The sequence below is a fragment of the Engraulis encrasicolus genome, chromosome 4 (genome assembly GCF_034702125.1).
Source record: "Engraulis encrasicolus isolate BLACKSEA-1 chromosome 4, IST_EnEncr_1.0, whole genome shotgun sequence".
In the NCBI taxonomy this organism is placed as follows: Eukaryota; Metazoa; Chordata; class Actinopteri; order Clupeiformes; family Engraulidae; genus Engraulis; species Engraulis encrasicolus.
The window spans coordinates 39,325,811-39,339,601 of NC_085860.1; the positions used below are offsets into that span (position 1 = coordinate 39,325,811).

The 13,791-nt window shown below is 45.1% G+C and overlaps 1 protein-coding gene across 1 annotated transcript in view; it reads right to left on the bottom strand.

Moving 5' to 3' along the window:
* Window positions 1-90: 90 nt before the first annotated feature.
* Window positions 91-13,791, bottom strand: part of mapk8ip1a (mitogen-activated protein kinase 8 interacting protein 1a) — a 15,753-nt gene continuing 2,052 nt past the window's right edge. The window contains exons 2-10 of the mRNA XM_063197844.1: window positions 10,444-10,525; window positions 8,576-10,012; window positions 6,249-6,324; window positions 4,956-5,128; window positions 4,560-4,663; window positions 4,062-4,175; window positions 3,349-3,419; window positions 3,087-3,185; window positions 91-1,081 (exon numbers count right to left, since the gene is read on the bottom strand). Coding sequence (XP_063053914.1) covers window positions 1,009-1,081; window positions 3,087-3,185; window positions 3,349-3,419; window positions 4,062-4,175; window positions 4,560-4,663; window positions 4,956-5,128; window positions 6,249-6,324; window positions 8,576-10,012; window positions 10,444-10,525 — 2,229 coding nt within the window. The 3' untranslated portion in view covers window positions 91-1,008. The remainder of the gene's footprint in view (window positions 1,082-3,086; window positions 3,186-3,348; window positions 3,420-4,061; window positions 4,176-4,559; window positions 4,664-4,955; window positions 5,129-6,248; window positions 6,325-8,575; window positions 10,013-10,443; window positions 10,526-13,791) is intronic.

Consider the following 13,791-nt stretch of genomic DNA (forward strand, 5'->3'; position numbering starts at 1 on the left):
ATACACACCAGATATACCAGATATGTGGGTAGTGAGCATGTGATCCCCAGCACAATATGCAACGTCCATCTGTTTATCACCTTTATACACATATTTCACATTAGGTGTAACAAGTTGCTTGGTTTGTCTGAAACGTTCACTCCAGTCCAGTCCATTGACTTTTTTTTAACTAGGCAACTTAAAATGTCTTCAATAATAGCCTGTGAGCAGTCAAATAAACTTAATATATATTTGGTATTTAGAGGCTACACAAGGGATTTTGGAGTACATTAGCAGTCAGGGAGCAGTGTGAGGCCCTCACTATTAAACAGTGTGGCAAGACTGCCACTCTTTTGTGATGGCATCTCCATGGCAACTGCCATCAGGCAGGGAGGAAAACACAACAGGAAGTAAACATTCAGTGAGAGAGAGAGACTGTAGGTCAAACCTAGCCAGTGCTTGGTTGTGTTATTATTACACTGTTTGTTGTGCCAGTAAAATGCTTCACCTTACAAACGGGAGTGACGTCGTTTTTTTGCCATGATCTTGAGACCATCTATATGCTGTGAGACAGTGTGGAAATAAATGTCAGTGGGTGGTTCAGAGAAAAGTGGCTTCGGAAGGGTTTTGCTGAAGCTCCGCCAGAGGTCCTTTGTAATCTCTATGGTATTGTGCTTTAAGTTCATACATAGGAACTGCACATTAAAACCTGCCTATTCACATTCTATACCACATCAAGTCTCAACTTCTTTTAACCTCAGTCTTTGCGCATAGCAATAACAAGATTTGGTTCTTTTCCTGTGAAGCTGGTTGGTATGAATAGATTCAGTTAGAAGTGGCGATTCCAGTAGTGAGGAAGTCGATGGCGTGACACCTAAGATGAATGTGAACTTATATTTTTCGTCTACACCAGACCCAAAAGTAAAAACAACCATAAAATGGATTTTTTATAATCCATCATGCAACACTTTTTTGTTTTTATATAAATGGTCTATTGTGATGCAAAACATTAAGTAGGTGCAGTGCAGGTTATTCGAGGAAGATATCTTCTGTCGGACAAGAGTATGACATGTGTTCTTTGTAGTACTGCTGGAATGCTTTCCTGTTCAGGAGACAGAGATACAATTTCTATTAATATATAGGAATTGATATATAGGAATAAGATAAAACGGTAACACTTTATTTTAGGGATACATCTGTTAGCACTAATACATACAATATTAATGCATGTGTAAGTAACTTGTAAGGCATGTACTAAGCAAAATAAGACAGTTGTTAAGCATGTATTCACAAATGTCTTGTTCATGCCCAATTAGGGATTTATTACTAATATAACCTTAGTAAGGACCAGTAAGCCTATATTTCTATTTATTAGTAAGTAGTAAGTGGCAGAATACAATGTGTATAAGCTCCAGACACACTGTGTGAACAAACCCTGAACAGTGTGAAAACAGATGTGGAATAAGGGTCCCTATTCTAAAGTGATGCATTGGTCAGCCCAGATGGCTCAGGGCCTCTGCACTACCAAATTCCCCCTCGCTACCCAAGGCCCCAAACCACCTAGGCTCGCACTACCTAGCACCCCCGATCTACAAAGTGTAAGGGAATATTAAATAATTAAGACTTACCCAACTGGATCATTTAGCTTTCTCTTGTACAGAACAATGTAAAGAGGGTAATAGGAGCCTTTATAAAGCAAGGATTGAACGTACACTTGTCAATGGCGGTGGGTTGGTGAGATGTAATTTTTTTCACGTACCACTGAGTTTTAATTGTAAAAACACCCAAAATAAATGCAGAATATTAGAATAATAGTTTTGAAGCAAAACGAAACTATTCTTTTGTGATGATTAAGTTAATGTTTGAGAACATTAGCTTCAAGAAGTGCAGTGCATGATGGGTACGCAATCTAGGCCAACAGACAACCTACCCAGCTCTGAGCCTACGTCCTTAGCTCCTCCCCTCAGTCGTGAAATTTAGTTGCTATCCAAACAATTTGCCATGTACGTAACAACAGAAATATTATCATTGCTGCATTGTCCATGCATTGCCTTTTTGACTAAGGCCGTACCCATCATGCACTGCACTTCTTGGAGCTAAGTTTCTCAAACATTAACTTATTTATCACAAAGGAATAGCTTAGTTTTGCTTCCAAACTATTACTCATCGTTATATTCTGCATTTATTGTAGAGTTTTTACAATTAAAACTAATTGGTGTATGAAAAGATGACCTCACAACCAACCGTCATTGAGAAGTTTACGTCCAATCCTTGCTATATAATGCTTCCAATCATTCAATCATATATTGAGTAGAGTAAGACAGATCTACATATCCATAGAGACTGATGCAGAACTACTAATGTTCTTACACTTTGCTTCCTGGGGGTGGGGGTTTGAGTGGGGGCCCTTGGTAGTGTGGGGGCCCTAGTGCGGGGGCCCTAAGCAATCTGGGCTGAGCAATGCATCACTTTAGAATAGGGACCCTTATTCCACATCTGTTTTCACACTGTTCAGGGTTTGTTCACACAGTGTACCAGGAGCTTACACACATTGTATTCTGGCCCTTACTGCTTACTCATAAATAGAAATCTAGGTCTACTAGGTCCTTATTAAGGTTATATTGGTAATACATCCCTTATTGTGCATGAACAAGACATTTGCGAATAAATGTCTGTCTGATTTTGCTTAGTACATGCCTTACTAGTTACTTACTAAGGCATTAATATTGTATGTATTAGTGCTAATAGATGTATCCCTAAAATAAAGTGTTACCGATAAAACATAGCTACAGATTAAACATGGCTCTGTAGACCGGCCTTGAAGCCCAAATGACATTTCAAAAGGAACACTACGTTTTATTGCTACGAAAGAGAGGTGGATAGCCTTTCAAATCCTCTCTCAAAAAGAAATAATATTTGTATGTGTAAAAAGGATGATCAGCGCATAATCTTGCATTGCATCATGCATCTCAATACATTTATTTAATAAAACCGCAACAAATAGCCTGATTGTTTGTTCATTTAAATTGTTAAATGGCATAATTGCTAATGCTATTCAGGATGGTGGGTTAAAAAGAAAGAAAGAAGGGGTTTTGTACTCGACTCACCCTACAGACTCGGCCAGGGCTGCGGTAGAATCCTCTGAGAAGAAGACATGACAGGCGAACCTCTGATAGGCTGGGTGTTTGGTGATCAACCCGAAATACCTACGAGGGCCAAACAGACTCATCACTTACAGAGCAATCATAGTCACAACAAGCTAGCAGAGGGGGTTTAAGGACACGTACAAAAACCAATAACTGAGAGCCGTTGCCAGCTTAAAACTGCCTATGGTTATGTGTAATGGCGGGCGCAATTCTCTTTACTCACTTCTTGTTTTTTGGATGGGTTCCACAAAATGAAATGTTCTTCAACTGGAAGAAATGACAACACTTATCCCCCTGTGAAGAGAAAAAGGGAAAAAAGGCTTATTATGCCTCACTTTCTTGTTGTTGAGGTCAACTGGGGGCTGGCAGCAGACAGGAACGAACTGGTTTTTCAGATTTTTTTCTGAGAATAGCCTTCTAAGAGCTGGCTTTGTCGGTAGTCCCAGAGACACGGGGACCCTCCAGCATCACGAGTTGTGTTTTGACCCTGACTAAAGTTAGTTACATAATGGGATTATTGCCAATAGCTGCAAAATATCCTCCTGATGACAAAACCAATATCAGGGTCATCCCCCTTAATGTGACAAGTGACGTGTTGTGTGTGTCATTCAGGCTGGAAATGTGTTGTGTCGAAATGGGCTACTTCACCAAGATGAGTTACCAATAGCCTGTTTTCTTAGCCCAAACCCTAACCCTAATCCTTTCCCCTTGGGGCGCCTCTGCAGTGCATTGAAATGCCTTGGTAGAGCAGCTCAACTGGTAGCTCATATCGACATGACACCTGTTCTCCAGAACATTGGCAGTGTCGAGTAGGATTTGAACAGAAATCAGATTTAGAAACAAAGGGATTGATCAAGGCTTTTGTTGTGAAAAACACTAAGAGGTCCTACACGGCCAGTAAATGCATGCCCCACATTGTGAGGTGAAATAACATACTCTTTCCGCAGTCCGGCAGTCGTCTTTAACGATAATCTTCACGCCCCTCAAGTTGATCTCCACCACGCACACGGAGGGACTAAACTGCATTTGCAGCTTTCTGTTTGTAGCAATCTGTTGAGGCACATGTGAGGGTTACATAACTGGCTGCTCTATCAAATACCAAAAACAGCTAAATGTAGAGTAGAACTTTTTTTTCTCCTCACACTTCCATGGCAACCAATTAATTTTAAATCGTCTACATACATTTTTTTTACAACAGTCTGCTGTAGGACGGACTGAACTGAAAATACATAACTGTCCAAAATGGTTGAATATTGTCTGTCAAGCTCAACTGCTGTGTGAGTCCTGTGACTTTTGAAGAAGTCTGAAGAGAAGAGTTTCGACCTAACATATTTGGCTTGCTTGAACTGCTTTTTCGAAGGATCTAGTCTACCCTACCTTTTATATTCAGTGTGAATATCAATATCAACATGTAGTTGTAGCATGACATCATACCTTCTGCATAGCTGCACAAAGAACATCATTCCCTTTATGATATGGCACCTGAACGGAGCCGAGAAATTTTACCCAGAAGGTATCCACCCAGTCACCTTTCTCCTCTGAATGAAAGATCACAGCACAACAATACAGCGTTAAAAGCATGGAATTTAAATGTGAGATGCATTCAGTATGGGCAGATAAGACATGGAAATCTTACTATAAGTATTCCACCTATCCAGAAGTATGTACGTGTAAGTGACTAAAAGAAGCAGAGAGGTTTGTTTATTGCCATAGAATTGCTATTTATATGCATTTATACAAGGGATCATTCCATCAGCATGCACTTCAGGAAATTCCAACAACAATTCAACATTGGACAAGACTTAATTGGTTTCCAAGATGACGGCAAACCTTTGGTCTGGGCGTTCTCCTTGACCACCTTGACGGCGTAGAAGGCCGGGAAGATGCCGCGTATGCCGGTGCGCATGTTGTAGGCCTCGCACCACAGGTCCTCCGCCTCCGTCTCCAGCAGCAGGGGGTCGTCAGCCTCCAGCTCCAGCTCATCCTCATGACGGGGGACAAATCTAGCACAGACCCACATCGACAACAAACCCAGTCAGCACCACAGCCCAGCTCTGATTGAATATTGTAACACAGAAATCTACCATTTTTATTCTGCAGGTTTTGGAAATATTATTCTCATGAATTCTTTGTGAGATAATCAATGAACTGGTTTTGACACAAAACAAAAAAAGTCACCTCAAAACCATCAGTAATAACATGCTGTCAGAATGTCATAAACAGATAGACAAATAAAAAGACAAACACAACCTCCCTAGCAGGGCTAGCAACCTTTCACAAGCCTTGCTTATACTATGGCAGAACCTTGCTTATACTATGGCAGAGCCTTGAGAAGTGCCGCCAATATGGCAGGTGTTCAGTCGCTATACAGAGTAACTGGATCATGTTTTTTTTCTGGAGCACAATGAGAACCTATCAGGGATTTGACATGGATCACATATGGAAACCTGGACGAAACTTACAAACACGTTCCACTTAGGGCAGTGGCCTGGACCCAACCAATGCATAGAATACTATAAAGACCTAATTCTTTGCCCCCCCTTGTTGGCTTCTCCGCGTGCCACTTAGAGACATGGAATGCACGTGCACTTGAATCAGCATTACACAGGATTTACTTAGTGTTGTGGAATTTAGATCGTATGGCTTAACTCACATTGTATGGCTTAACTCACAATAAAAGCAAGGGCACAGAAAGAAAAAGCCTTGAAACACCTGTAGTGAAAACAGTAAAAACAGCCAAAGCACTATTGACCTTGAGAAGTCCTTCCAGCAGAGTGAAAAGACCTTATTTATTGAGCCATTCGCTGAAAGTATGAACATGAATGGGAATGATATGAGTTTATTGTTGTCAAAGAAGTAGACAGATTGACAGACAGAGAGAAAGGCTGCAGGATAGACAGACACAGAGACAGAAAGGCCAATGGAAAAGAAACATACTCAGAAGATTAGAGACATGTATGCATATAGTAGATTTTCATATAGGCCTACTGTATGCAAGGTGACAGACTGACATAGGCGCTGGACACACATTCCAGATAGATCCATACAGAAATAATCTAGATAGATCTGCCGTAACAGTGAATATGAAATGATGTAGGAATGTTGTCCGTGATCAGGTCCTACCTGAACACTGCTCTGTGTGACTGTTCTCGTTCCTTCCCAGCAATGACACAAGAGAACAAACCAAAACTGTCCGCACCTGCAGCCAACACATCAACACAGGCCTTTAAAGCTCAGCTCAGTTTAGGGGCATATTCCAAAAAGGTAGTTTAGTTCACTCACTAACCCTGAGGGAGTTGTTAACCTCTAATAGAAGAGACTTGCTGCCGTTTTCTTCATTAAAAACGTCACAGGCCACTTCTACTAGAGTTACTTTCACTCAGAGTAATAATGGTCCAGGTGAGGAACTAACCCTACTTTCTGGAATGCCCCCCAGTTCACTTGTTTGCCACACTGTTCAGTAATGGCAATAGCAATCAGGCTACTGGTTCTTCTGTCGCATGTAGATGTTGCAACGTCTTCTTGATGCTCCGTGGAGCTTTGTAAAGACAGCAGGCATTATGAGGGCCATGCTGCATGCCTTGTACTATGACATCCCGGCTGTCCAACAAGTGCAGTACTTTCACATGTGCTGAAATGCCAAATGCCTTGCATGGCCTATTTTACCACCACAAGCTATAGCCATTAAGTATTATTTCCCCAGGATAATCAATGCCTTGTACTACCAATGATGTAGGTCATGCACATTCAGAAGCAATTATTCAGCAGGTAAATGTGCCTTTGTCTCCACCAGACCACAACACTACGTGTAGTGTACCTAAAGAAACTCTTTATCAATCTTTGTCAAAGTTCACAGTAAATCTCATTATTTAGATTTACTGTAAATGCAAAACTGTGATTATGCTTTGAAGCATGATTAAAGAGCAGTCTAGGACGAGCTCACGTGACCCTCATTGCCCATGGAGGCTTTGGCAAATCAGCACTAGCCTAAAGGTTGCAATCTGACAAGGGATGTAAGCACATTATACAGTATGTTCACCTATGCGCAAGGCACATTTATTTCATTTGACAGTCTGCTAACCCTTAAAATAAGATGTGATTTTACAGTCTGACCAAGACCAAAGGATTTAAGAAATATTGCATTTCGTAAGTTTTCTCTTGCACACCTACATTGACCAACTTTTTACTGTACTCTGACTCCATTAACTTGGGTATGCCTTGCTCTCCACAACATAGACTACTATATTACCCAAAGTATTCGCTCAGCTGCCTTGACTCACTATGACCTCAAGTGCCATCCCATTTTTTAACCATAAGGGTTCAATGTAATGTCGGTACACCTTTTGCAGCAATTACAGGTGGAAAACTCGTCTGGGAAGGCTGTTCACAAGGTTGATGAGTGCATTTATAGGAATTTTTAAACCATTCTTCCTAAAGCGCAGTGGTACCACTGATGTTGGTAGAGAAGGCCTGGTCATGTCTTTATGGACCATACTTAGTGCACTGGTGAACAGTCATGTTGTAAGAGGAAGGGGCCCGCTCCAAACTGTTCCCACAAGGTTGGGAGCATGGAATTATCAAAAATAACACAAAGCATTCAAATTGCCTTTCACTGACACTAAGATGCCAAGCCCAACTATTGAAACACAACCTCACACCATAATTCCTCCCCCACCAAATTTCATACTCGGCACAATGCAGTCCGAAATGTACTGTTCTCCTGGCAACCTCCAAACCCAGAATCATTCATCAGATTGCCAGATGCACTCCAGATAACTTATCACCACTTCTCTACAGTCCAGTGGCGGTGTGCTTCACACCACTGCATCCAACACTTTGCATTGCACCTGGTAATGCATGGCTTGGTTGCAGCTGCCCGGCCATGGAAACCCATTCCATGAAGCTCTCTGTTTACTGTACTTGGACTAATCTGAAGGTCACATGAGGTTTGGAGCTGTTTCCTTACAACTGACTGGGCAGAAAGTCGGCAACCTCTTTTGCACTATGCGCCTCAGCATCCACTGATCCCAGTGTATGTGGCCCACCACTTTGTGGTTGAGTTGCTGTTGTTCACAGACTCCAGTTCCATTTTCTTTAAATAAAACTGACAGTTGACTGTGGAATGTGTAGGAGCGAGGACATTTCATGACTGCATTTGTTACACAGGTGGCATTGTATTAATTCTCTGTGCTCCTGAGAACAGCTTATTATTTAGCAAATTTAACAGTGTGCATGCCTAGGTGCTTAATTTTATACACCTGTGGCCAGACCAAGTGATTAGGACACCAGATTTGTATCATTTGGATGGGTGAGCGTGAGCGAATACTTTCGGTAATATAGTGTATCTATTCTGTATCTTTTTTATACCATCTTTTGGATAAACCCATCTGCAAAGTAAATGACAATGTAATAATAAAGATATCAGAGGGCAAAATGTGTGCTTGACTAACCTGACAGGTTGGCGGCATGCCCGTTAGCGAACACGTTACGGAACTTGCGTGAGCGTGGGGCATCGGAACTGGAATCAGTGGTGGTGGCCACCGACAGGCCTGATGACTGCTCCCTCTTCAGCCGCCGTTGTGGCCTGCCCTCCCCCCCTCGGTGGTCCTCCTCCTCCTCCAGCGCGGACTCGTACACGGTGTTGTCATCGCTGTCGCTGTCCTGGTAGACCTTGTAGCACTGCTTGAGGCTGACCAGCTCCAGCTGGGCCCCCTCGTCCACCACCAGGGTGTACTTGACCGAGTCGTACGTCAGGCCCTTGGCGTCCGAGCTGCTGACAGCAGGGTTTGCCGCTGCCGTGGTGACAGGCTTCCCCTCCACCTCCACAGGGGCTGGTGCTGCTCTTGCGTCTGCTGCGTCTGCTGCTTCTGCTGCTTCTATTTCCAAAGCTGTTCTCAGTGCTGCCGCTGTTACCACTGCTGCTGATTCTTCGAACGCTTCCACCCCGACCACCACGGACGCCCCCGTTTTGACCGCAGGGCCTTCCGGCGCCAGCAGGTCCACCCCGACCACACACCCGTCCACCACCACCTCCTCCTCCTCCTCCTCGTCCACCTCGGCTATCGTTCTCCAGGCCGACTCCCTGCCCACGGCCTCACTGAGGCTGACAGTCCGGCGGGGCGGCGTGGGCGGGTAGACCCCGTCCTCGTCCTCGTCCTCCTCGCTGATGGAGGGCTTGGGCTGGCTGTGGTGGGGGTGCGAGTGGTGGTGCTGGGGGCAGGGCGGCGGGGCCTCGCTGTCGGAGCTGAGGGACATGCGGTTGCTGTCGCTGCTCTGCGACAGGGACGGCCTGCCGCTGCTGCTGCTGTCCCCGCCGTTGCGGTGCTGCATGGGGCTCAGCCGGATCCCGTCATCCTCGTCTTCCTCGTCCTCCTCTTCCTCCGGGTGGTCGTCGTCGTCCACGTCCACAAAGTTCATATCGACCCCGCCAAAATAGCGTGGGTAGCGTTCTGGCTCCCTGTAGACAGCCCCGTTGGCTGGAGGGTAGCGCACCGTCTCCCTGCTGTTGTTGAGCTTGTGGTAGTGGGCCTTCTCCAAGGTGGCCTCCACGGACGGGTGGCAGTTGTGCCCCTGCTCCCGGACCTGCTCTCCAATCGTCTCCCTCATGGCTGGCTTGGCGGCAGTGGCGGCGGCTGAAGCTGTGGCTCTGGCTGTGGCTGAAGCTGTGACTGTGGCAGCGCTCTTCGACTGTTGAGCCGCAGAGCTGGGTTTAGGGGGGTGTTGCTGTTGAGAGGAGGTGGTAGTAGTGGAAGGCTTCTTCTGAGCCTTGGAGTCCCCAGCTTTGGAGCCCCCTCCTCCTGCCCTGTGAGCCGAAGTGGAGGAGGAGCTAGCAGAGTGCTTGGAGCAAGCCCTCTCGCGCACTTTGCCTCCATGGCTACCCTGGTCACCTGTTTTTGTGTTTTCAGGCACACACACACACACACACACACACACACACACACACACACACACACACACACACACACACATGGGCACAAAACAAAGGCATGCACATGCACATTCACACATACGCATAAACAAACAAACGAGATTATATATTAGGTAACAAGCAGTGCAATAGGATTAAGTCAGCAATATTCCAGACTGCATGTGGTGTATTTCATTAAAAAAAAACGTTGGAAGCATGAATGGGTTAATCCCCAGTTAATAGAGCTGTCGCTCTAAATGAATGGGCGAATATTAAATGGCACGCAATAAATTGCCTCATAATGCGCTTTAATAACCTTTTTAAACTGCATGTGGACCTGCTGTGCTTTGTAGTTCAGTGCAGCCCATTCATTCACTCACTTCTATATATAGTCATACACTCTCCACTCACCTGTTCCTTTCTCTTTGCCTTTCTCTTTCCCTTTCTCCTTTCTTCTGTCCTTCTCCCCAAAGGAGTTATTGTTTATTGTGTCCTGTGAGGAGGAAAGGCAAAATAAAAAAGAATTAAACACACAAGCAAGGAATAACAAGTAACATACCCAATATGCCAAAATAACCATATCCAAGAAAAAGATTCACGATTTCCCTCACTGCTAGATGAGGTACAATTAAGTAAAATTACTGTTTATGTGAGTGTTTGCCCTCCTTGCTGGGGAGGAGTGGCTATGTGTTCTGCGTGAATGTGTGTGAGGGGCGGGGGAGTTGAAGGCGCACGTGAATGAGCATGCTCTGACACCTGTCATCAGTGTTGCCAGATTGGGCTGTTTCCTGTGCGGATAAAAATGGCATTTAGCAGAAAAACCCGCCCAATTTTTGCCATAGATATCAATAGAATTGGGCGGGATCTTTTGCTTCTAGGCGGGTTTTGAGCATATTTTGGGCTGGAAATCATCAGCCTCATCTGGCAACCCTGCCTGTCATAGCACTCTTAACGTCCTTTCGTATTATTTGGTGGAAAAACGAAAGTGTATATTGACCTCCTCAACATTGTCCTTGACATTGACATTTCTCTTTCAAACATATGTATCGTACACACATACACAACAAACAATACAGCCAATCACGCCCTGATTTCTGTACTGAAACATAGACCTCACAAGGCCCCCTGACCCCCCTCCTTGATGTTTTCCCTGAACCGTCATCATGTGGCATAATGCAGACGTGGCGGAGGGCAGCCGTTAAGTGATGGCCAATCTGCTGCCTAACATCCACAATCGATGTCTCCTCCTCTAGCAGTGACTCAGGCCCAGAGAGGGTGCAGTGCTGCTGCTGCTGACGTCACAGTCTTCTGGGAAGTCAGGATGGGGAGAGGGAGCGAGGGACAGACAGATGGAGAGAGGAAGGGAGAGAGAGAAATAGAGAGAGGGTGCATACAGGAAAGACAAGTCAGTCAGAAAGGGAGAGAGAGAGATGGGAGAGAAAGAGTAGACAGTGATGAAAGGAGTGAGAGACAGAGATGGACATAGAGTAAAAGAGGAAACGGAGAGAGAGAGAGAGAGGAGTGCAGGGAGGAAGGGAAGGAGAAAGAAAGACAGAGAGAGGCAGAAACCGGGCAGACTGTCTCCACACCAGGGAGGCAGGAGAAGAAAAGAGCAATAGAAAGAGCGAGAGAGAGGGTGCAGACAAGGAGGGAAGGAGAGAGAAACACAGAGAGAGGAAAAGGGAGATGGCTGTGTCTCCATAGCAGAGAGGCAGGGAAAGACAAGAGCGTGACTGTCACTGTGTGCATGAGAGGGGACGGTGCTGTAAGTGAGCAAGAGTGAGAGTGTGACGAAGGAAGCAGTGAACAGGCAGACAGCGAGCAACGAAGGAGGCGATGAGAGTGAGTGAGAGTGATGAGAAGAGCTAAGGGGAAGATCGCGAGCCTTTTCCCTTTCACTCCGTCACACTAGCTCTTGATACTCAAGGTCCCAACAAGAGATGTGGTGGCCACATCATCATTGTAGAGCCATCCTGCCCATAGGGGCGTTGTGACATTGCGAAGGCAGGTAGGATTGCACGCGTGTTGAAACATGTCTGGAGAACAGCTACAATTTCTCCACTCTTCCTGTCTTGCGCTCAATGAATCAATATCTGTGAGAGCCTATAGCTTCTGCTCAAGGGCCTGAAAGGAGAGGATGATGTTTGGGGCTCAGAGACCTAGCACGTGCTAGGCACGCTTTGAAGCGAGCATGGACACACACACCAAAGTCCACCAACACCAAGCAGCCAAATCCCTCCCCAAATCCCTCCACGTTATTGTGGACGTCAAACCAGTTTCTTTCTTTCACATGCGATACCACCCTCCAGATTGCGTCGGAGACAGAATTAGCGACCTTCTAAAGCCTAGAGTGCCCTTTGAGCTCTCATGTGTCAAAGCCAAACTTGATGCAGCGCCATCCTGGCCGCCGCTGCTACAGTAGATGAGTGGAACAGAGGTGACACAAGCAGCCGGGATTAGGGATTATCACTTGCAGATGCCTAGCCAGGCTGTGTCCTCCTAGTGATACAACACCTTCAGTGTTACTTCTAGTCAGGCCAGGAGCAATACAAATATGTTTTTTGAGCCCCGGAAAAATCGGGAACTCTTCCCACTTTGTTGGGAAGCAAACAGTCAGTAGCAAACCAAGGGAGGCGGGTCAACCATGCCATTTGAGAAATGTTAATTGTTATGCTCTTGGGCAGACCAAGTCTCGAAGAGATTTGAAAGTCGATGATAATCAGGCTAGCAGATGCCCGCCTCCTCCCTCAGCCTGGTTGACCAGGGGCACCAAATTCTGTGCGCAGAGGTGCTGCCAAGGGGGAAAGGTTAGGGCCTGGCACTGACATGGGGCCCTTTGAAGACTGTATTTGATACAGATTTAAGTAGTAGTAACCTATTGCCTTGATAAAGCTGTCATTTTTCTTGAGGCCCAAGATTTCTGGCAGTGCTTCTGTAGTATGCGCTGGGTAGGCCTACAAACAGATCACACTGACGCAAAACACCACCACAAACACAGCCGCTTAACCCATTTTAGCCTGATGCGGCGCATATGTTGGTTGAGCTTTTGCGCCTGGAACGACAAGTATGCTGCAGTCAGTCTCTTGAGATTTTAGGGGTTAGTTTTCATTAAAAAAATGTGGGTATGTCAGGGCTGAATGAACACATTCCAATGCAAGATGAGGGTCCAAGCTTTTAAATGCAGCTTATTTCACGTTTTTATGTGCTTCGGAGGCTGAGATATTTAGGTTTTAATTAGGCAGAGGGCAAATTTTTTCCCAAAAAGGGCTTAGGCATTCAGCAGGTGTTTTTTGCACGTGCCTTGGCCTGAAATGGGTTAAACCTATAGAAACCTATAGGTTTACTTGAAAACACAGCCAATCCCTAAACTAGGATAAGTATGCAGTATGTCCCCATTTTTCAGCCTGAAAGAAGGGGTTTGTTCCCTGGTTAAACATGCAGAAACCCACTTTGTCCCTATTTTTGTATCTAGAACACACATACGAGGCCTACTTAATACTGTTCAAAGGGGTGATTGGTTAAATGCAGGGGTTGATTATCGCTGTGTTAACACCATGTTATCGCAACAGACAATAGCAATGACTTTCATGTATTGCAGATGGGGATGTCCCTGCATTTTCTGGAAACAAAATCCAAATCTTAGACGGATGGTTACCTTGCTCTTAACCTTTTTTCTGTCATTAATGATTGTGAGACTGTTTTATATGTGTCTAGGTGTTTGTGGTCTGTGTGCTGTTGACTGTCTTCTATCTGTCAGGT